Genomic DNA, 21,605 nt, shown 5'->3' with positions numbered 1-21,605 from the left:
TCCAGGGTGATTCCAAATTCATTTCCATTTATTGGGACCATGACTTTTATGTTTTATGTATGTTTGCCTTCAATTGTCATGATCAACATTTGTGTTGTGTTGAAAACTAATGTTACATTTAAAAATGTATAATATAATATATGAATTGAAATGAATTAGATGATGCATAACTGGAAAACTACATTTGAAATCCATATCATTTGTTTTATTATGTTGATATGCCACAGAATTGGACAAAGCCTTACTTGAAAAATAAATATGTTATGCCCAACATCAGCATCATTTGCTTTTTTTTTCATCCAGTACATTTTTGTTTTGTTTCCCCTATTCTGAACTTTATTTGTGGAACTAGTTGTATGGCACCCTTGTGTTTTTGCCATACATGTAAAAGGAAGACATTCATGTCCTACATCTTGGTACAGGTCCTAGATATCACCGCATGTACAGTACCATTGTGATGATGCTGGGAAGTGTGCTGTGCTCTGGCCATCTAATGGCACATTACAGGAGCTCAGCTGTCTGGCAGCTGTTATTCATTATGGATACAGTCAGCAAAATAGTGACACTGAATACAGTGTGTATAGCAGTAGATATGAGGACTTCACATACCGGTCATGTTGAACCATATCGCTGTTTTCCTTGTTTTAGTTTTGATCCTATATCAGCTGGTATATCCTACACATCTCATTCAACATCACAAATGTGTTGCACTATTAAGAACTTGTTGTTCTTGAACTTACCATGAGATGAAATAATCATGTTTAGGGTGTGTTAGTCAGGAGGCTCTCTGTGGTGTTAAGCATATTGGTTGTATCATTTTACTTGAAGGATTAGCATAAAGCCATTTCATCTCATACACACACTCTGTGGACAGAGGCTCCATGCCATAGTGCTGTACGCTCTCCATTTATGCTTGTCACTGTCTGATGATGCCGTTGCCTCATCTGTTTTTGTAACACTGCAGAAATACTGGAAAGTAACTTTGTTTGAATACTTTCCCCTCACATCTTTCAAATGTAAATGCTGTTCATGTATGAAACGGAATCATCCAAAGGTCCAGTATGTAAATTTGAAAAGATCTCAAATGTTTGTAGTCCCTGTTAGCTATAACTATTAAATGTCCTTACCATTGGAAAAATAACATGGAGTAAGGTTCAAATGTCATACTTGTAAAACATGATGAATAAATGAATTCAGCACTGTCTGTCAGACTCCTGTGGTTTAAGTGTTTGTGGGTGAACTGATGTAGGTTACACTCTTTAGGCCAGTTTCTTATTTAGTCTAATTTCAGAACTTAGGTATACATTGCCACATTTTGGCAGCATTTAAGTTGTATAAATAATGAATGGCATTTAAAATCTCACATTGCTGTTGTATCATTGTAACCCAATACTGGAGCAATAACATTATTTTATTTTGTACCAGTAATTATACAGCCTAAAATACAGAGTCCCTTCTTGTATCCATAGAGAATAATTTTAGATATTGAAAACACAAGATTCTCAAGTATATATTTGTGTGCAACCCATGTACATCCCCATTGGTAAGTTTTCTGAAGGATTTTGTCTTCTAATTCAGGCTTCAGAGAGCTCCCTCTTGTGGACCATAAGCTTATTTGACTCTTGAATGTAGTTCACAGACAGGAATATATACTACTAGGAAATGAGATTTTAGGAGGTAAACCCTTAAATAAGTCAACAACTTAACTGGTGGTGGCAGTATTTTGTATAATGCTATACAATTTTATATCCATATAAATGAGCCATTACATATCCTGCTAGCCAACTTAAACATTCTGAAGGCTTTTGAAAAAAGGCACATTATATTTTGGACCAATGCTTGAACTAAGGAAAGACTCGACCTGGCTATTTCTGATATCATCAGCAGCTTTCTTGTAAGTGGGCCGTCCACCTTAAAAGCAATACCTGTAGGGTGGTGTAAAAACGTTAATGCTGTTAAGGAGCTTACTTCAGCCCTTCAGGTTCAATCCTCTTGTGCCTGTTGAGATACAACACGGTACTTCCGTGGCTGAACAGCTAGTGAAAACTTCTGCCATAGGTAAGTGCTGATTTTATTGTATATTGGTCGGTTATGTGTTGAGTTGGATGTTGTTTTTGTGTTGTATTTGATGGTACTTTGCCATGGAAAAATCACACGGAGGATGGCTGGATAACCTTGCCTATACAGGATAAGAACATGCAGTGGACCATTTTAAATACAGTGCCTTAATACATTATCATCAGTAGGCATCATGAATATGTGTGGTGTATCTTATGTAATGTAACCTTTATATTTATCCAAAATAAGAATTTCTCCTTCCACTGTTGAGCACTTTGTTATTTCTTAAGTAGGCCTATATCATACATTCAGTGAGAACTGTCTCATATACTATAATTACATTTTGTTTGTGAACAAAGTGCAATGTTTTATTTATTCCAAGCCAATCAGTGTAGAATGGAGAACATGCTGTATTAATAGCAGCACACGCATTCCTTTGTTAAGAGTGACCAATGAGGAATTACTGAGGCGGTTTAACTTACATTTGACACCATAGCCCATAGTTGCTCAAATTAAATATGTTTAGTGGCTGTGTGTTACATGGTGTGTTTGCAGAACTGCAGTTGTCAGGGTACATGAAGTAGTCCTGTTAATACACATTCCCCACAAATACACAAATAGGACAGACTGTGGGTCTGGGTGTGTCTGATCTGGATCAGTGTGAGGAAGATTACTGACCGCTTATCCTTCATACAGCTGGTAGTACACCCTCAGGACCACAAGTGCCAATGCAGGCCAGAGCAGCACAGAAGGGCTTCTGTGTATATAGAATGTGTTTCATTTGATATTTGACAGACCAAAATACCAGAGGCAGGTAGAAGGTTTAGGCATGACATACCTAGTCCTGTCAAGTGTGGCAAAACCAATGCAAAAACCATTGTCAAAAACTTGAAATGAGTCATGGTAAGACAGCATTTAAACTATGTTGACAAAATACATAATTCTATGTAGTACAATGAAATGCAAGAGAGGAGGTGTCCACTCATAATGCTACCTCAAGCTGGAACCACTGTATGGTTATATGACAATGAATAACATTTCCAAATCTATCGTTTTACTACTTATTTGCTATGTTTTTGTTTGAAATGCTTTTATTGTGGATATTACATATTTATATCAAAATAGTGAACTAATTTTGTGACTTTTGTGGTTTATCTGTTTCACTCTCATTTTTAGGCTTGACTTTCAATCACTCGCCAAGATGTGTGACCAAACTTTTGTGGCCATCACTTTTGGCCCTTGCGATAACTGCAGCAAGACAAAGCCTCTGATGAACATCTACCTGAAAAATGAGGCCATCAACTACTGCTCACTTTGTGTGGAGCTGGTAGGAGACATTGGCCATCACAACATTCTACCACACTATTCAGTTACAATACCAATCTCCACCATGACACCAGTTATAATTGGTGTTAACAAGTGAACTGTTGAGAACTGTTCATAGATCTGTAGATGAAGTCACACCAACAACAAGCAGTGATAGTGGTTGCAGCACAAGTGGAGTGCTTTGCTTTCGAGGTGGCCTTGATGTTTGAAAGGTTGTCTTTAGAGCCCCCTTCAGCAAAACAAGTCGGTTAGAAGTTGTTTAGCCTATTTTGGGAGTCACTGCTGTAAGAAAAACCAAAAGTCCATAATGTATACAACATCTCGGCAGATGAACATAATCTATAGGCCTATGTGGTTAAAAATGACACAATTCATCATGAACCACGGAGACAGACCAGGCAGTAGACCTAATAAGGGCTATAGGTATGACGTCATGGAAGCTGCATCAGCTGTGCTGGGTAGTTTCTCTTCAAGGATAGGGTAAGACCACCATCTCATTTGTTTTGTTGCTTACATTTTTCGAAAGATGGCCTGTCAGGGACTGGAGAAGGGAGAAACCGTGGCAACGCTCAAAAAAGAAACGGAGACTCTGAAGGCAAAGCTCGAGGTGGAGAGAGCCAAACTCCACGACGTTGAATGTGAGTATAGGCTATAGCCTACACTGGATGAAAGAGGGTCCTCGTAAATCGCTCAGAACGTGCTATCGATGCTTTGCAGAGTGAGGCTTATTGTCCATCTTAGCTGACTATCCCTATGCTAAAACTGTCAAATCAAGTGGTGTTCAGAACGTAAAACAGAGATACATTTATTTTGTCCATTTTCTAATAAGCCTTGCTAGCCTAAACGGTCTTGCATATTGATACATTCAGGAGGTAGTTTAAGGTACTGTTTTCTTGATAGCCAATTAAAAACAGGGTAGTTTTTATTTAATAGGGTTTGGATGTTTAAAAATGTAATAGGCCTATGGTTGACATTCTTCATATGTTTTCTATTGTCCGTTTCTATTCTAGCCTATTTGTGGCAAATGTTATGCACACTGTTGCATTTGTTCGGGCGGGGTAATGTGCGCTTCGGACTGTGTGTTTCCTTCAGCGCTGTTATTCCGTCGTAACGAACTACATGCATATTCTCCAACAGAATCATGTTATTGTCTAGCCTACTCTTCTTGGCACGACAGTGGTTGAGATTCATTTCCACTTTATGCTATCTCAACAGTGCAGAAGCTTGCAGAGAAGGTCGAAGCTGTTGGACAACTCAACATAAAAGCAAGAAGAGTCCTGAAGGGACATGCAAACAAAGTGTTGTGCATGGATTGGTGCTCAGACAAGCGTAGGATGGTTAGCTCTTCGCAGGTATGAGGCTGTAGGCTTAGGTATCCTAGGAAATTAACTTTAAGCAACCATGAGCTTGGATAGATGTTTTGCCGCCACTGTCCATGGTTCTGATTGATGTGGAATTCAATTGCTTGTCAATGCTGTCGGCCTAATAGTTGTGTTTTTGATTTAGTAGGCTACAATATAAATAAATATAGTGTCGTTTAGGCTTAAATAAAATATCTAGGCTAACCAAAGACTATCCATTTAAGCTTATTTAAAATAGCTGATGTAACTTCTCAAGTTAGAAAAACACCCGTTATAAATGACTTTGGAAATATCAATTATTTACAAAAGTTGCTCAGTAGGCCTATCCATCAGTCACTGTTCAATACTGTTTCCACTCCCTAATGGGAAACTGTCCTTTCTAGGATGGGAGGCTTATTGTTTGGGATGCATACACAACCAATAAGGTAAGTTAAATGGCTTTATTGAACATTAACACTCCAATAAGCAGCAACTCCATACCTATACTCATACTGCCCTATTCCCTAAGTGGATAGTTGTTGCAAAAGCTTAATGGAAGCTGGACTGACTAATGTGCTAATTCTCTTTTTGAGTCAAACTCAACCACATTGTAATGGCAGTGTCCATTTGGTGTCTCAGCTTGTTTAAAGGCATTCTCTCTCTCTGTCTGTCTCTCTCTCTCTTTTTGTCTCTTTATCCCTTTCTTCATCTCTTTCTCTGTCTGCATATTTCACAGGAGCATGCAGTGACTATGCCTTGCACCTGGGTGATGGCTTGTGCCTACGCCCCCTCAGGTTGTGCAGTGGCTGCTGGGTAAGTTCTTTTTTATAAACTCTCACAGTCCAGTTCAGCGCAGAATCAGTCAGCCAACTCTCTAGAGATTACAGAAAGCTGCAGATAAAGAACTTTCTCTAATGACTGAAGCTTAAAGTCACTTCCCCAGATTGCTCTGACTTAAAGGACAGTCTTTAATTAACAACAGTGGGTCTCCCAACAGACCATGTTGAGTTTACCATAATTAATCTGCAACTTTCAATATAATGTTTTTAAAAATGTGTACTGAATATGGCATGTGTTTTCACTCCTGACAGTGGCTTGGACAACAAATGCTCTGTATACCCGCTATCTCTGGACAAGAATGAAAACCTTGCAGCGAAGAGGAAGCAAGTAGCGATGCACACCAACTATGTTTCTCACTGCACCTTCACCAACTCTGACATGCAGGTAAGGGCCTGGTTTGTCTAACTGGGCTATGTTGAATATTATATTGTCATCTTGTTCATGTCAGCAAAAATGTACCATCTGTCTTTGCACCTAATATATCTGTGCCTCGCACCTGAAATCGGTCTGAATTTGTTTTTGCTCTATCATAAAAGTTGTTATTGTCATTCTTTTTTTAATGGCCATGACAGAGAAAGTCCATTGTAATACTATTTTACACACAAGCTTACACAGTGTCTGCAAGACCATACTGATGTGTACTGGAGCCAAGGAGGAGATAGTGACGCTTTAATAATTCACATGCATCACCCCCCACACATACACACACACACACACACACACACACACACACCTCTCCTCTTAGGCAGACAGCAGTAGGGGGAATGTAATGGACTACTATTATGCATCTATTTATAGCTGGAGCAGCCTTTATCAGCTGAAGGGGCTGGATACATGGATATAGCTGAAAGTGCAGACCTCCAACATAAGCACTGATATCTCTTCTCTTCTCACACCTCCCTTAGTCTGTTCTTTCTCTTTTTTCTCAACCTCTTCCAATGAACCTTATCTCTGTCATACTCATGAGCCTGCATTTGAGTATTTTACAGTATAGATTACTGCATATTACTCCATTCTCATCATTATGTATTCACCATGGGCAAGATCTGGTAATAGAATCCATGTCACATACTGAATGGCTGCAATTTTTATAAAGAATTATATATATCTAGACATGACAGGATTGTCAACATTTTATAAAAATGTTTACCGTCCATCTCTCCTGCAGTGTCAATATATACTACCGGTCAAAGTTTGGGGTCACTTAGAAATTTCCAGAATACCAGCTGAGATCAGTTACATTGTTTTCCGATTACATTATGTGCTTACATAATTGCAAAAGGGTTATTGACTGTTGTAGAAAGAAATGTCCCATTATCAGCAACCATTCAATCAATGTTCCAAAAGCACATACTGTTTACTAATCTGATATCATTTTAAAAGGCTGACTGAGAAAACATTGGAGAACCCTTTTGCAATTATGTAAGCACATATTGTAATCGGAAAACTGCTGCCCTGACTAAAAAAAAGAAAAACAATGCAACTAATCAGCTGGCATTCTGTCTATAATGGAGTGTAATGGAAATTTCTAAGTGACCCCCCAAACTTTTGACTGGTAGTGTATATCATGTTTACTCAGGAATTATCCGGAGTAAAATGCACTTTAGATCAATTTACGGATGATTGGGAGTACATACGTTGAGTTGACATCAAAATCATGTCATTCGGATTAGTGTTAATTTTGTCACCTATTTTTAATTTAGTCTTAGTCTTAGTCTTGTGACGAAATGTCCTTTTTAGTCTTTGTCATATTTAGTCATTCAAATATCATTTTTGTTAGTCAAGTTTTAGTCGACTAAAAGTCTCGTCATTTTAGTCTAGTTTTAGTCATAAGAAAACTATCTTAGTCTTAGTCAGTTTTAGTCAACACATTTTAGTCTTTTTTTATAACAAATTATTTCTGATTACCATTTGAGTCAAATAGTGTTTCACACATCTCAATTTTCCAACAATATTGTGTGTCCACAGGGCTACTCGTCTGTTATAAATACTCATTCTGATTTTTTGTCAGTCAGTATGTTTACATGCACAGGTAAGTCGAGCTACAGTTATAGCTCGGCTGGGATTTGACCATAGACAGTAAAAGATTTGACTGGACCACTGTCATATTCGTAGACCAGTGTTTCTCAAAGTGTGGTCCGGGAATCACTGGTGGTCCGCAAGCTATCTCAAGTGGTCCGTGAGCAGACGTGGTAAAATATAATATAGATGAGTTGTTTGCAATATTGAACCAACTTGTATGTAAAAACAGTTCTGCAACACTGTCTATGTAAGATATGCCAGTTTAAATCATACAGTATGAATCCACACAATAAGCAAAGTGCAAAGACAATAAGCAAGGTGGTTCAGTGAGTAGGCCTATAGTGTAGACTAATTATAGGCTACTGTTGAAGTAGGTCTAATCTTTTTTTTTTTTTTAGCTAGGGTTAGTTAAGTGGTCCTGAAACTGAAAAAGTTTGAGAAACACTGTCGTAGACCAAAGTATTAATGTTTTACTCCGCCTCGCTAGATGGCGATATGCGCCCAAACACAACACATTCCCCAAACAGACTCTCCATCTTAGCCATAGCTAACTTGCTAGCGAACTTTCCATATTAGCTTACTTGCTAGCAAACTTTGCATCATCAGTCTAACTAGTTAAATAGTTGACATTACATGATGAACATTTTCGTATGGACATTCTGGTGGATGTTAATTTGTATGAGCGAAGCTTCAACTTCTGGGTATGTAGCATTGTGGCATAAAGCTTAGGTAGTTAGTTGGTAACTCTGGCAGAAATCTCCAGTGTTCTTGTTCCATGTAGTTTCGTGTTGCAGCCACAGGGTTGCAGCAACAGCACGTAGACTAGCCTACAGGAAAGCTGTTGCGTATGAACTCATTCGGAATATTTTGAAAACGTAACGGCTAGATATTCTGTCTTCTCATTTTGTAGACGAAAATGAAGAGAGATTTTATCTTAGTTCTTATTTCATGCAAAACATTTTAGTCTCGTCTTTTTTCGTCAACAATAATTCATCTTAAGATAGTCTTAGTCAGTGTTTCAGGACATTACTGCCGTCTCATCATCGTCTCGTCTTAGTCATGAAAAAAAAGGTCGTTGACGAACATATTTCCTCTCGTCTTGTCTGACGAAATTAACACTAATTCGGATGTGTTTTGAGATTTTTGATTTTTGTATTTTTGTATTTGTAATGTTGTTTGGAACTGTAGAAGAAGTATAAAAATAGCGTTTTGTAGCGGCGAAATGACTTGGCCTGGTCACTTCCAGGCTAACGAGTTTTGACTAAAAACGGTAAAATCGAACTTTCTCAAAACACATCCGAATGACATGATTTTGATGTCAACTCAACGTATGTACTCCCAATCATCCGTAAATTAATCTAAAGTGCATTTTACTCCGGATAATTCCTTTAAGCCCCAAATGTTCTCTCTGTGCCATGTAGAGATGTCTGTGTTCTAGGCCTATGACACAAATGCCATCAGACCTGATATTATTATCATTGATGAGAGCAATAAGAAGGTATTCATCCTTGAAGTAGGCTGTTGTTTTGATCCAACAAAGCTGGAGAAGTATCAGCCTCTTGTACAGCAGATTTGTGGTCTTGGCTACAAATGCCAATATGGGCTCTTATTTGGCAGTTTGTGCCACGTACATAGGCTGGTCACTAGGGGTCTCAGGATAGTTGGATTTACAAAAGTGAAAGCAAAACAACTAAATTCTGTTCAGTTTCATCCATTATTGGAAGTTGCCACGTGTGTGTGTGTGTGCGTGTGTGTGTGTGTGTGTGTGTGTGCGTGTGTGTGTGTGTGTAATATGTTGCGTAAGTGACAGCCAAGTGGTGGATGTTTGGATGTTTGCGTTAACCAGGATGTAACTCTGGTGAGAACTCTAAATGCAATGTTCGATCATTCCTTTAATGCTCTTGTAGTATCAGGGCTTACCACTAGGGTGCAGTAATGGTATCACATTCACTCTTGATACACCACTGTGTGTGTGTGTGTGTGTGTGTGTGTGTGTGTGTGTGTGTGTGTGTGTGTGTGTGTGTGTGTGTGTGAATGAATATAGCACAATGCATTCTGTGTTTGATCAAACCTGCCTAAGTGTGTAACATACTTCCTTCAATGTTTGGATCTGAATCTTCCCCTGTGTTAAGGTCCAAATAAAAGCATTAAAATGTGTGTGTGTGTGTGTGTGTGTGTGTGTGTGTGTGTGTGTGTGTGTCAGGTCTTGACCTCCAGTGGTGATGGTACCTGTGCCCTGTGGGATGTGGAGAGTGCCCAGCTGCTGCAGAGTTTCCACAGCCACACAGCAGACGTGCTCAGCTTGGACATGGGCCCCTCTGAGACAAGCAACACTTTTGTGTCAGGGGTAAAGGCCCTCTCAAATGCTTTCATTTAGCATGGAGATAGTGCAGCTCAACAGCTCAATTAAAGTACATTAAATGGACTATACATTAAGTCAGAAAATAAATAATCTAAAAAGTTTAATTCAGGAAATAAGTTTAAATGGTTTAAATGGTAAATTGTATACACATAATGAATTATGCTCAGTGGTCCTGCTTGTTCTACAATCCATTTTATTGGTGTTATCCAGGGTTGTGACAAGACGGCCAAGCTGTGGGACATGCGCTCAGGACAGAACGTCCAGTCCTTTGAGACTCATGATTCAGATGTCAATTGTGTTAAGTGAGTCAGTGTATAACACCCCCCCCCCCCCCCCACCACCACCCCCCCAACACACACACACACACACACACACACACACACACACACACACATTTAATAGGATGTGGCAAGACACTTTCTCTTTCAAATTTAGATGTGCCATAACCACATTCATGTAGTACCACTATACCACTTCTTTTTCACCATTACTTTCCTCACACACCAAATTTGGTCATCAGTCAAACATTCTACAGAGTGCTGCTGGGCTGAGTTCTGCTACATTAATATTCATCTCTTGTTCTCAGGTTCTATCCTAGTGGAGACGCTTTTGCCACGGGGTCCGATGATGCTACAGTAAGTACAATGTTCAGAACACATTGGAAATATCCGCAGTGTTGGCACTGTTTAGTTAAGGCAATCATTACCTGTTTTTAGAAACTATGGATGCAATTGATTCGGTCAGTGACTCATCAAACCTGATATCACAGAGCAAAGATCATGCTAGTATCTCTGCATGGTCAATCACAATCATTATGAGGCAAACATATATTTGAAAACATTTAAGTGTTTTCTGTGTGTGTGTGTGTGTGTGTGTGTGTGTGTGTGTGTGTGTGTGTGTGTTTCTTTTAAAGTGCCGCTTCTTTGATTTGCGAGCTGATCGTGAGGTGGCTGTCTTTTCCAAAGATAGTGTCATATTTGGCGCAGCTAGTGTGGACTTCTCTTTGAGTGGTAAGAGCTGTGACCTGAGGTATCATTATTATTTTTCTACAATATAGCCTCTCCACAAGTCTTAATTTAATTGAGGAACTAAACTGAACCCAAAGCCTTCAACACAGCTGTAGTAGACACATTTCAATGGTCATGTTGTGGTAGATGAGCTGTCACATCACCCATGTGTCATGTGTCAGAAGCAGCTATTGTTTCTAAGTTAGACAGCATCAACACATCAACACACACGGTGAGGATGAGAGGTAGTGGGAACGGAGGGAGAGCCACACTGAATGCACATGACTTTTGATGAGGACACGATGACGTTATGTTTTACTTCCTTTTTCTTAGTCATAAATTCACTTGTTTTTGTAGGGGGGTAATTTCACAAGCATGATAAGTGGTTGTGGTTGAAACACATTTATATCAGTCTGTAAAATAGATTAAGTGGTTGGATGTCTTTAGGGGAGGTAAGTTGTTAAGTTAACCTTCCATGATTAAAAGTGCAGTCAGCGATTGCGCATGAAGCGGCATTTGTTTATGTTTATGTTTTTAAAAAAATATCAGCAGACGCTTTTGTCCAAAATAACGTACAAAGTAGGACCAATCAACACAACGTAGGACCAAATCAATTGAAGCACACCAGAGAGGTCGCTCACCCCTCCCTTCAGTATTCCCAGAGAAACTCTGCGCAGGGTTTCGTTTTTGTGTGGAGGTCAGTCTGCTCCCACTTTGTTTGTTTCCAGTTTTCAGAGCCTGGGCTGCCTACAGAGTATTCATAGAATGGGCAGCTAGTTGTCATGAGGAGATGATTGCTGAACGAAAAATGTTATGAACAATCGCTGACTGCCCCTTTGAAGGTCAGGTAGTTCCTTTAACTTTTAAATTAATTGTCATTGTAGGATAGGGGAGACACCAATAAAGTGTTTGGAAGAAAAGGTGATTCCCATACAGAATGTATGTCTGACTCTGAGCCATGGGGTGTTTGATGCTGTAATAGGTCCCAATCTTTTCTTCTTTGCAGGCCGCTTGCTGTTTGCTGGCTATAATGACTACACCATCAACATCTGGGACGTGTTGAAAGGAGACAGAGTATCTATCCTCTTCGGACATGATAATCGCATCAGTAAAGTGCGTGTCTCTCCTGATGGCACATCCTTCTGCTCAGCGTCATGGGACAACACACTGAGGGTGAGGCCTCTGCGGTGTGCCCAAACCAGTCACTGTCTCACTGGGCCACATCCCTGGAAAGCACCAGGATTTCATCTAAAGCCCAACACTTCTACTTTAAGAAACCAGCTTGTCCTTTTGTCACTGACATACAGAAATACATTTTCCCTCTTTTCTTTTCCCCTCATGTTCCTCTTAATACAATGAAAATTATTCCTTTCCTTTTCAGGTGTGGGCCTAAAGTCTCATTCAAGCTGAAGTTACACAAGATGCATTTAATGGACGAAAGTGGGGCCACCTCCATGGCTATCACAGTGCACGTGTTGAATGATCTTTTGACCTTGTGACATGTTTAGTGAATGGGTCTGAGATGGGGGGGCTTTTTAGAGCACTGGCTTTCAGCTGTTACATGCAGCACTGTTACTGTTACACAGAAGCATCTGTTTCAGCTTTTCTCCCTACCTCAACTGTCAGGATATCATTACATCATTATAAATGAAATAAGTATCCTACGCTGAAGGTAGTGTTGATACTGTCAGTGGTTAATACTAATAAGTTTCATATTATATGGTGTATTTTTTTTCTCCTTGTCAACAACACGATAAGGTAACCTAGGCTATTACATTTCCCATATGGAGAGGCCGTAAACAAACTGGTTTTTATTTCATGCATTAGATTTGAACACACCACCTATTATCCTTTGCTAAAATGTAGACTACAATAGCCTATGTTGTCATACATTTGCCAATTGTAAAAACAAGGTAGGCCTAGTAAAGCTATGCCTACTTTGCAATACAGTAGGCCTACTTCTCAGGATGCTCTCAAATTAAAAGCACAACTGTTTAATAACAAGGTGTGTAAGGGCAAGTTAAAGCACTTGCAGTGTTGGGTTTAGGTAAAGGTTACATTTCAACGGTCAGTATTTCAAGTAACTTCTCTTACCTACTGTAATTTCTGTACACAGACAATCTAATTGAAATAAAGTATATATTTAACTAATGACTGGTTTCACTCAAATATTTTTTCCCCTCTGGTCTGCTAATTCCCTGTCTTTCTTATCCTAGTTGTCTCATTAGTGTGAAAATAATATGAAACTTGGCATGTTTAATCAAACGTAGAAGTCTATTTCGCACTTGGCTATTTTGTAATTCACAACAGCGAGGAGACCAAGGCCTACATAGGCTAATGTTTTGTGACGCAGGTTTGGGAGGAGTCGAATATGAATAAAGGGACAAAAATGGTAAGAACGGGAAGTGCTTTGTGAAGAGGCTGTCCTTCGCTCATCCGTACGTGGAGAGAAGTCTGACGTCGCTGGGAGGGTGAGATTTTAAATCGTTATAATGAAAATAACATGTTGTTTTTATCGTTATTGATTATTTGAGGTACCATAAGAACGTTAAGGAGTCTAAGGGACATTTAAAATGCAAAACGACTAAAGCCCTCGTCTTATAACCTTTCTTTGTAGGTATCCTTCCTTTGTGTCTGGCTTGGCAGAGGCCTGTAGCAAGAATTCATTGACAAATTCAATGTAACGTTACCTTGTTAGCGAGTTAGCATTCTTTTTCTAATGGTTAGTTAGATTGCAGCAGCGCACGATTTTTTAAAATAACGTTCTATCTTTTCAGAAATAGTAAATCCATGTTGTATGCGACCAGGAATTTTCTTATATGCCAACACGTCACTGTGAACACTGAGAAAGCTAAACGTTTTGACAGGTTGGTGAATGAGACCAAACGTTTGCTAGGAAAGCTAACAGTCGGTAGTTAGCTGGCGTTAACCAAGTACTAGATTCTACTTGCTTTGGATGCTTACTCTGAGAATCCTGGTTACAGTGTCTGAACTGACAAATAGCGAGCACCATTTGAGATTATTATAACGTAGACAGAGACGGGAGGATGGCCTTTAGTAACCTTGCGGTTACACAATTTTATATATGCACCCATCTATTCTCATTTTAAAATGCATAGTCAGTTATGATAATTATTAAGTAGGCTTTTAACGTTAGGCTACGTTGCAGTAACGTAACGTTGTCTGCAGCAACGCTGTGTCTTCCAAGATTATCTGTGAATTGGTAGCCTAGAGACTAGTAAAACTTGCATATCAAACACTCCAATCTTCATCCTATCCATAGCATAATAACCCAACCTTTAACGTCATTTAGAAATGCAATGCATTTGGGCAGAACATTTTTTTGGAAATCGTACAACACAGTAAAGGGTTTTGTTTTTACAGAAAATGTCCTGTTGGTTGCGGAATCAGACTCTGGAGCTGGCAAGAGATTACATCGATTTCTGCAACGGGATCCAACGGACACCTCCCAGCGAGTCAGCTCTAGCGATGAGACATCTAGCCAAAGAGCTTGAGCAGCAGCACCGCTCAAAATTCCTGTCTCTATCCCAAACATTCCTGGGTTCCTGTGGATCCGACCCAAGCAACAGTCTGAGGAGTGTGATGGAAGAGCTTGTTGGGGATGGAAATTTGAACTGGGGAAGGGTAGTTTCCTTATTCACTTTCACGGGAGTGCTGGTCACTGACTTGTACACCAGGGAAGAGGGCAGAGACTGTTGTAAGAGATTAGCACACACTATAGCTGACTACCTGGGAGTGGAGAAGCGCGATTGGCTGATGGAGAATGAAGGCTGGGTAAGGACCACATGCATGGCAGTCACTGACATGAGAAGTAAACATCATACTGGTCAGGAAAGTGAGGAGAAATAAGTTGTTGATCATTATTTCAATGACTTCTGACCCTCTTCAATGTATTTCCTTCTCAAATGACCAGCACAGATGAAATGCATATAAACAATTAACAGCCAATTAGACAGTGTGAAACTTGAAGTTCTTCAAGGATTGAGTAGGCTGTCATGTTTTTATCGCTTGTTATGTAGTGAAAAATAACGTTGAACCTAAGGTGTTGATTCTTTTTTAGACTTCTGAGCAGCTTTAAAGTTTGTCTCTCATTCTTAATACTTGCTTGCAGCTCCACTGAAATGATATCCCTGCCAGAGAGCAGAGAGGCGCTTTGCAGATACCTTCTTGTGGCTTCTATGTTTGAGTCAATTAGAGCGAGAGGGATACCAAAGAATCTGAGGAATGTCTGTGGTTCAAAGAGGCCTTGAACAGTGAATGTGAATGACTACCTTGAGAAGTTGAATTCTGACAGAATAGGGCTGTACCAAGTGAAGAAACAGCTTTGCTACCATATGAAGCATTATGTGTACAACATAAAGGCCAGTTGACACCAACAAAGCCAGTGAGCACTAATGGGGGACAGGAGTTTAGCTAGCTCCCCAACATCCATAGCTGCTTTTTTGTATCATTGGATTCAAGAGAAATTTGGCTACAGTTGATCACCAGCATTAGTAAACCTGGATCTTTTTTATAGTTGCTATAGCTATAGATGATGGATTTGTTTTTCTGTGCTAGCGACCACACAGCTCATGCCCACTTAACAGCTGTTCAAGGGCACAAATGGCCTTTTTTGTTAAGTCTGTTGATTTTCATGGTTCATGCATGAAGCTTCCGTAAATACTAGCCCAAGAGCTTTGTCTTAAAGCAGTTACAAATAATAGTGCAGCACCTGGTCCTTTCAGACCAGTGCAGCAGGTGGCCTTCCAGAGGCAGCTGCATCAGTGCTGAGACAGAATGGACCACAGCCCCCAGTTTGCTTTGCTTGTTTTGACTTTTGAGGTAAACTGCTCTAATCTCTTGAAAGATTAGTTAAGTCATGAACTAAAACTGCTGAATGTTGGGAGGCGAGCATGGCACACCCTATGTAGAGATCTCGTTGGTTAATAACATTTGACTATTTCTCTGCATCAATGATATTAATTTCCCTTTAGGGGCAGTGCTAGCCTGGCTTCGTCTGGTCTCCAGGCTTGGGCGGAGCTGTTGTGTAACATGAAATGTGAAGGTTATGCTCTACAATTGAATCAGCGTATTTTGGAGAGGAAGCAAATTTTTTTTGACGTTTTACTAGTACTCTGAGCACCGTAGATGTGTCGGGTCATAGATCAGGTTCTTAAGTGTCAATGGCACCAAAAGACTCATGTAAGGCCAGATGCTTACACTTGTGTTTTTTTTTTTTTTTCTTGAACCACTAAGAAGTTTTGAAATGTTCATTTGGCCGGTAAAGCTGACGTGATGCTGTTCTATCCCTTGCAGGAAGGTTTCTGCAAGTTCTCACGTACTGCCAGGGAGGTCAACCAAGAGTCGTCCATGAAGACCGCATTGTTTGCCGCAGCTGGTGTGGGCATCGCCGGGCTAACTTTTCTGCTGGTGCGCTGAACTAGTTCCAGATAGCATTTCTCATCTGCCATTAAAATTTCATCCTGCCCACTAGGGTCAGTGTCACATCTTGAAGAGGACCTGATCACACATACAGTAAGGTGAATGTTCCACATGACTATTTTACCCTTACTTAAATTATGACAGAAAATTAATTTCACTAGATGGTGATTGTAAAATTGACACATGGCCTTCTGAAATATTGGAAATTTTACATATCCTTTTTCTACTGTCAAAGTATATTTTGTAATTGACATACACTTGATGTAGCACAGGTTTCAGTTGTCACCCATTCACCTCTGTGTTGTGTACCATCTTAACGGTCTTGTTTTGGGGGTGGGTTTTTCTTTGGATTATGTGAACTCATCAGAAAGAAAAATCCTCAGTTCTGTTTTCCTATTTCCTATCACTATCTTTGTTTTGGGAATGGAACCATAGAGAATTGAAAAGTAATATATTTATATGAAGTGTAAACTGTAGCCAATTAGCAGACTTCATCACCTTTTGTTTTGTTTGCCCATTTTAATTGAAATGTTTGTTTATAAATAATTTCAAGTTCTCATCCCTTTTGAAGAATGCAAGAAACTTTGTAAGGTGCTAGCTTGTTTGAAGGCAAGCATTCACGCTCTATTCCACAAACTCTCAAGTGACCAAAATGTCAAATGTATTTATTTAGCATTTAAGAACAAAACATGTCAATGTCCCTACATTTGGAAAAAGTCATTATATTTTTACATCATTTTATTTATTTAACACTTTCTTAATAAAAAAAAATGGTACCATAAAAATGGATCAATGTGGTATGTCTGTATGTCTATATGTCACCAACAGTATTGAGTATTATGATCATTTTCAAACATATTTGACAAGGTGAATATATTTTACTCTATAGACACTTAAATAATGTAATAATAATTAAGGGATTAAATCTCATCCTGTGTGAATTGGGGATTCCACACCATCGTTTTTTGAGGGGCTATGTGTCTTTCCCTTTGTCAGTTTCCATTTCAAGTGAACCTTGAAAACGTTAGTGCTGTTTTAGTTCCACTTCTGTTTTTGCACTTTCAATGAAGTGGGAAAATTACCTAAAATGACACCTGACCTTTGAGAGGATGAGTTGTTGCTGAGGCATCAAGCTTTCACCTGTATTTCTGTTTTCAGAAATTCCAGGCATACATGAGTCTCACCGCAGTTCTCTGTACGTATGTCTGTCATCCTGTTTGTGACCCTTTTGCTTTGTGTGATGACCGTATATGAGCCATGGAAGTGTGACCTGAGAAAACCCACTGACCTGCAAGTGCCAAGAGTTTTGCTTAGAAATGGCCAACAGCACAAGCCACTTCACTTTATGTTGTGTTGTTGTTGCCCCAGTCTCTGCCTTGCTTGCACTTAGTCAGCCTTTAACCATTGAGCCCCTTATGGATGTGGTAAGAGGCTATGTCAATGGCAGCACGTGTGAGGTAATGGAGTCTTTGAGGAAGGTGTCTTGTGACCAGCTTTGTGGAGGAAAATGCTTGTCTGTGGCTGATATGTCTGTCATGAGAGAGCCTGGTCAGCAGGGTCAGAACAGGTGTCACATCAGGTAACTCAAGAACATAACCATGCCATTTTGTACATAGATAATATGATTGCCTCTATATATATATATAATCACACACACACACTTCTACAGAATATTGACAACCCTTGAAGTATTTTTTCAAATGTTTTTATCAACAATTAATGTTTGACATTAATTCTATAAAATGTTTTGTTCACCTTGGATCTGCCCAACCTCCAGGATGATCCAATGTCCTTCTTCCTACTCCTCTCATGGCAGAATCCATTTTACATGTCGGGTTGTAAAATCCCACTAGAATCAGACGTTAGGGTCTGATCCAACTCCAAAAGCTCCTTCGTCAAAGCACAGATATACTGTGGCAACATTTTACAGCCATCTTGTTATTGAGGACTGTAACATGACATGGTAGCACAAATTCACCAGAAGAGCAGCGTGTGGTCAGAGCTGTTAGGTCATCTGCTTGTGGCAAATGATGGCCCATAATAACCCCTGGTGCTTTCTGTAGTTTTTTTTTTGTCTGTCAGCTACTTTTGTTCTGAGTGCAGAGCAGTGGCCTAGAGCGCTGGTATGGAGACAGTCCTGTTGAGGCAAGCCCGCCCGCTCGCTCATGTGCTCTTTCTTTCTACAGGTCTGAGAATTGAGAATATCAATAAAAACGCTGAGTTATATCCTGCCACGCTCCTACAGCAACAGCTTCCTTTCGCCGTGTAGACAAAAGTCTTCACTGCTCTGACCAAAGGAGAAGTTTGAGTGGCTTTCTGTGGCTTCAATAGAATAGGCTTACAAGCACACACAGAAAAAAAACACCTGACAAAACGCCTATAAATATTTCAGGGCCCGAATGTGCCATGAGAGCTGTTTGTTTTACACTGGCAGCTCATGGCAGGTTTGTATTCTGTAACTACCAAAATTGTTATCTCTTAATGTAAAATTGTAACTTCTGCTCCATCTATGTTATCTTGTACAGTCTTGTTTATGTGTTTTGGAATTTGCATGGTAACCAACTGAGAATACTGGCATGGTAACCAACTGAGAACTCGGACTATACATAGGCCTTCTATTCAGCAATGGAGCCAGTCTGTAAATAAACCATGTGAAGTGAGGCTCAAACAACATGCAGCAGGAAGTCCTGAAAACAAACATGGCTGATATGATTGTCCCTCTAATGCTCAAGGCTTAATAATAGAACACCAGTAGAAAGATTCAGCGGTTAGCTCCCAAAGGGGGAGGTAAAGTACCCAGTAACACAATGGAGCACAGACCACCAGCATCTACATCTTAGCTCAGAATCCAAGCTTACAGCAGCGTTCACCCACCAGTGTCTGGAAGTAGGGAGGGGACTCCTCCCTGATATTCCTGTTTTATTTCTGAAAAAGCCTCCGTTCCCATGCCATTCAAACGCCCACTAATGGCTGTTATCTTGTTCATGGGCTTCAGTTCAGCCGGTTCTGGGAAAAGAGGAAACACGTGGCTGAGTGAATGGCTCTTATGTAAGGGCACAAAGGCACAAAGTCTTTGTTCTGTATTGTATTACTGATACATATTGAACCGTCAGAGATTTCCCATTGGGTGGTGATCAACTGCTGAATGGGAAAGTAGGAACAGTCTAGGCGGAGGTGAGGTTGGCAAATGGGTCTGGGTAGTGTTGCGCCCACAGGCTTTCCCAACCTGCGCTGGTAAACCATGCCCTATATGATGCTTATTCTCAAAAGGAAAGCACCGTCACTTCCCTGTGCCTCTCTTAGATCCTGGCTTGACCTCTATGTCAGTCGCAAGCTCTGTCCTTGCCTGTGCCATGAGAGTGATCTAGCGCTGCAGTCATGAATGCTCCACAGGGGAGATTGCCATCTTTGCCACTCTTCAAGCTGCGGGCCTGATTAGCAGCTCTCCTCTCTGCAGACATTTGAATCCTAATGTCAGACTGATGCCACCTTGATCCTGGCAGGCTGCTCTCTCTGGTGGTGGAGGCCTTGGCCCCTGAGGCATGATGTCACCTTGCACCTGACCACCCCCCACAGACAGAAACACACACACACACACACACTATAGATTTGGGTCTTGTATGAGAGAGGATGGACACAACATAAAACCAGAATGGTAATGCCAGTTTTGCAAAAGGAATGGTCCTTCTCTGAAAGGATTCTACAGCAGACACACCAGATTAAAAATCGGCATACACATAGCCTCTGGAGATTATGTCTTTGACCTCAATCCCATTATCAGAAGCAGCAGATGCCATGTTTCAGGAGATGCTATTGCTCTAATTTATCCTCTCCTCTTGTTGTTTATTTTATATCTATTTATAAGAGTGTGTGTGTGTGTATGAGAGAGAAGAGTGGAGGGGTGTAAAAACAGAAAGGGATCCCGTGTACCCTGTGTTTTCAGATAGCAAGTTTGGGACATGAGTTGAAGAGAAGACTATTGACCTGAGCAGTGTTGCAAAGCAAGTGTTTTTTTTTTCTCATGTAGCACTGGAGTGATAAGGCCAAGGGATGTGCTGAATCAATGCTGAGGGTAGCTGACTTCAGAGTGGGGAAATGCTGGCCTGTGCAGAGGAGGATGAAATATCACCTGTCGGTTTTGTCAGCTCTCAGAGCCTATTCCCATCTTTTATGAGTGTAAGCAGAACATATGTTCTGCCGCACCACCGTCACCCTTTGATTTATGCACAAATAAAGGTTTCATCATATCTTTTACAGGTATGTGCTGACTTGTTATTTCAGCCAGTATCCAGTAGCCAGATCCACTCATTCAAAATATTTACTTGTTTAACAGTTAATATCAGTTCAAAATCAATTCCAGAGATTAAGTAATATGACAATTTATTTGTATATAGCCTAGTGCTAATGTCATTAAGAGCATGGGTATTTTTAAGAACTTGTACAATGAATTCTAAGTCTCATATTATACAACAGAAACAATATTAATTCTATTTATGCTCAATGTTAGAAAATATCCCAAATCATATTTCGACATCACATGGTGTTTGGGATGATTGGTAGCACGAAAGTATGAGGGGCCGTCTGGGACATTATTCAGTCAGCAATGTCAGGTCTCTTTGCTTCTCACTTACTACTGGAACTGTCAGTAAGACCAAGTTCCAATGAGATGAGACTAAAACAATTGGCAGAGATGAGATGAACTTAAAGGAGTATTTGAATGAAGTCAACCTCCATGTTTGGATCCAGATGACTAATGTGTCCACAAAAGGCAATTTATATATCTTGGGCTATGGGATCAATCACCACTAATGATGAAATCTAAGCCAAGAATGGGCATGTTTTTCTGAAAACGAAAATGAATATTGCTGAAGATAACTATACTACAGCAGGGAGCTGTACCAGTCATGTAGTACAGGAAAGTCTTCATGACATACTGTATCCACATCAATTATATTTCTGACTCTGCTTCTTCTATGGGAGACTGTTCACACTGACTGAGTCCAAGGACAATTGGGGAAAATTGAGACTCTTATTTGTACCAAGACACCACTTTCCTCAGCTGGAGGAACAGTGCATTAGTGAATCAACCAGTGTTATACTATTGTTTGTCAGTACACAATAGCTTGCAAACAAAAGAGCCCATGTTAGACATTCACAAAGGCCGTCACTGAGTAAGACTGACCTCACTTCCTTTGTGTCCGATTTAAG

At 40.1% G+C, this 21,605-nt stretch overlaps 2 protein-coding genes across 2 annotated transcripts; both read left to right on the top strand.

Moving 5' to 3' along the window:
* Positions 1 to 1,981: 1,981 nt before the first annotated feature.
* gnb5b (guanine nucleotide binding protein (G protein), beta 5b) lies at positions 1,982 to 13,106 on the top strand. Its single transcript, XM_042062364.1, has 13 exons — positions 1,982 to 2,058; positions 3,235 to 3,385; positions 3,911 to 4,022; positions 4,600 to 4,736; positions 5,129 to 5,170; positions 5,461 to 5,537; positions 5,816 to 5,948; positions 9,790 to 9,933; positions 10,159 to 10,250; positions 10,535 to 10,583; positions 10,862 to 10,958; positions 11,962 to 12,128; positions 12,337 to 13,106. The coding sequence occupies exons 2-13, from the start codon at positions 3,260 to 3,262 to the stop codon at positions 12,346 to 12,348; spliced, it is 1,188 nt and encodes a 395-aa protein (XP_041918298.1). The 5' UTR covers positions 1,982 to 2,058; positions 3,235 to 3,259; the 3' UTR covers positions 12,349 to 13,106.
* A 233-nt stretch (positions 13,107 to 13,339) lies between these two features.
* On the top strand, positions 13,340 to 17,183 carry bcl2l10 (BCL2 like 10). Its single transcript, XM_042062365.1, has 3 exons — positions 13,340 to 13,426; positions 14,340 to 14,750; positions 16,272 to 17,183. Exons 2-3 carry the CDS (start codon positions 14,343 to 14,345, stop codon positions 16,392 to 16,394), a joined length of 531 nt encoding a protein of 176 aa, XP_041918299.1. The 5' UTR covers positions 13,340 to 13,426; positions 14,340 to 14,342; the 3' UTR covers positions 16,395 to 17,183.
* The last annotated feature ends 4,422 nt before the right edge of the window (positions 17,184 to 21,605 follow it).

Source organism: Alosa sapidissima, chromosome 14 (genome assembly GCF_018492685.1).
Source record: "Alosa sapidissima isolate fAloSap1 chromosome 14, fAloSap1.pri, whole genome shotgun sequence".
Taxonomy (NCBI): Eukaryota; Metazoa; Chordata; class Actinopteri; order Clupeiformes; family Clupeidae; genus Alosa; species Alosa sapidissima.
Note: the sequence above shows the minus strand (reverse complement) of the source record. Positions and strands in the feature narration are given on the sequence as shown.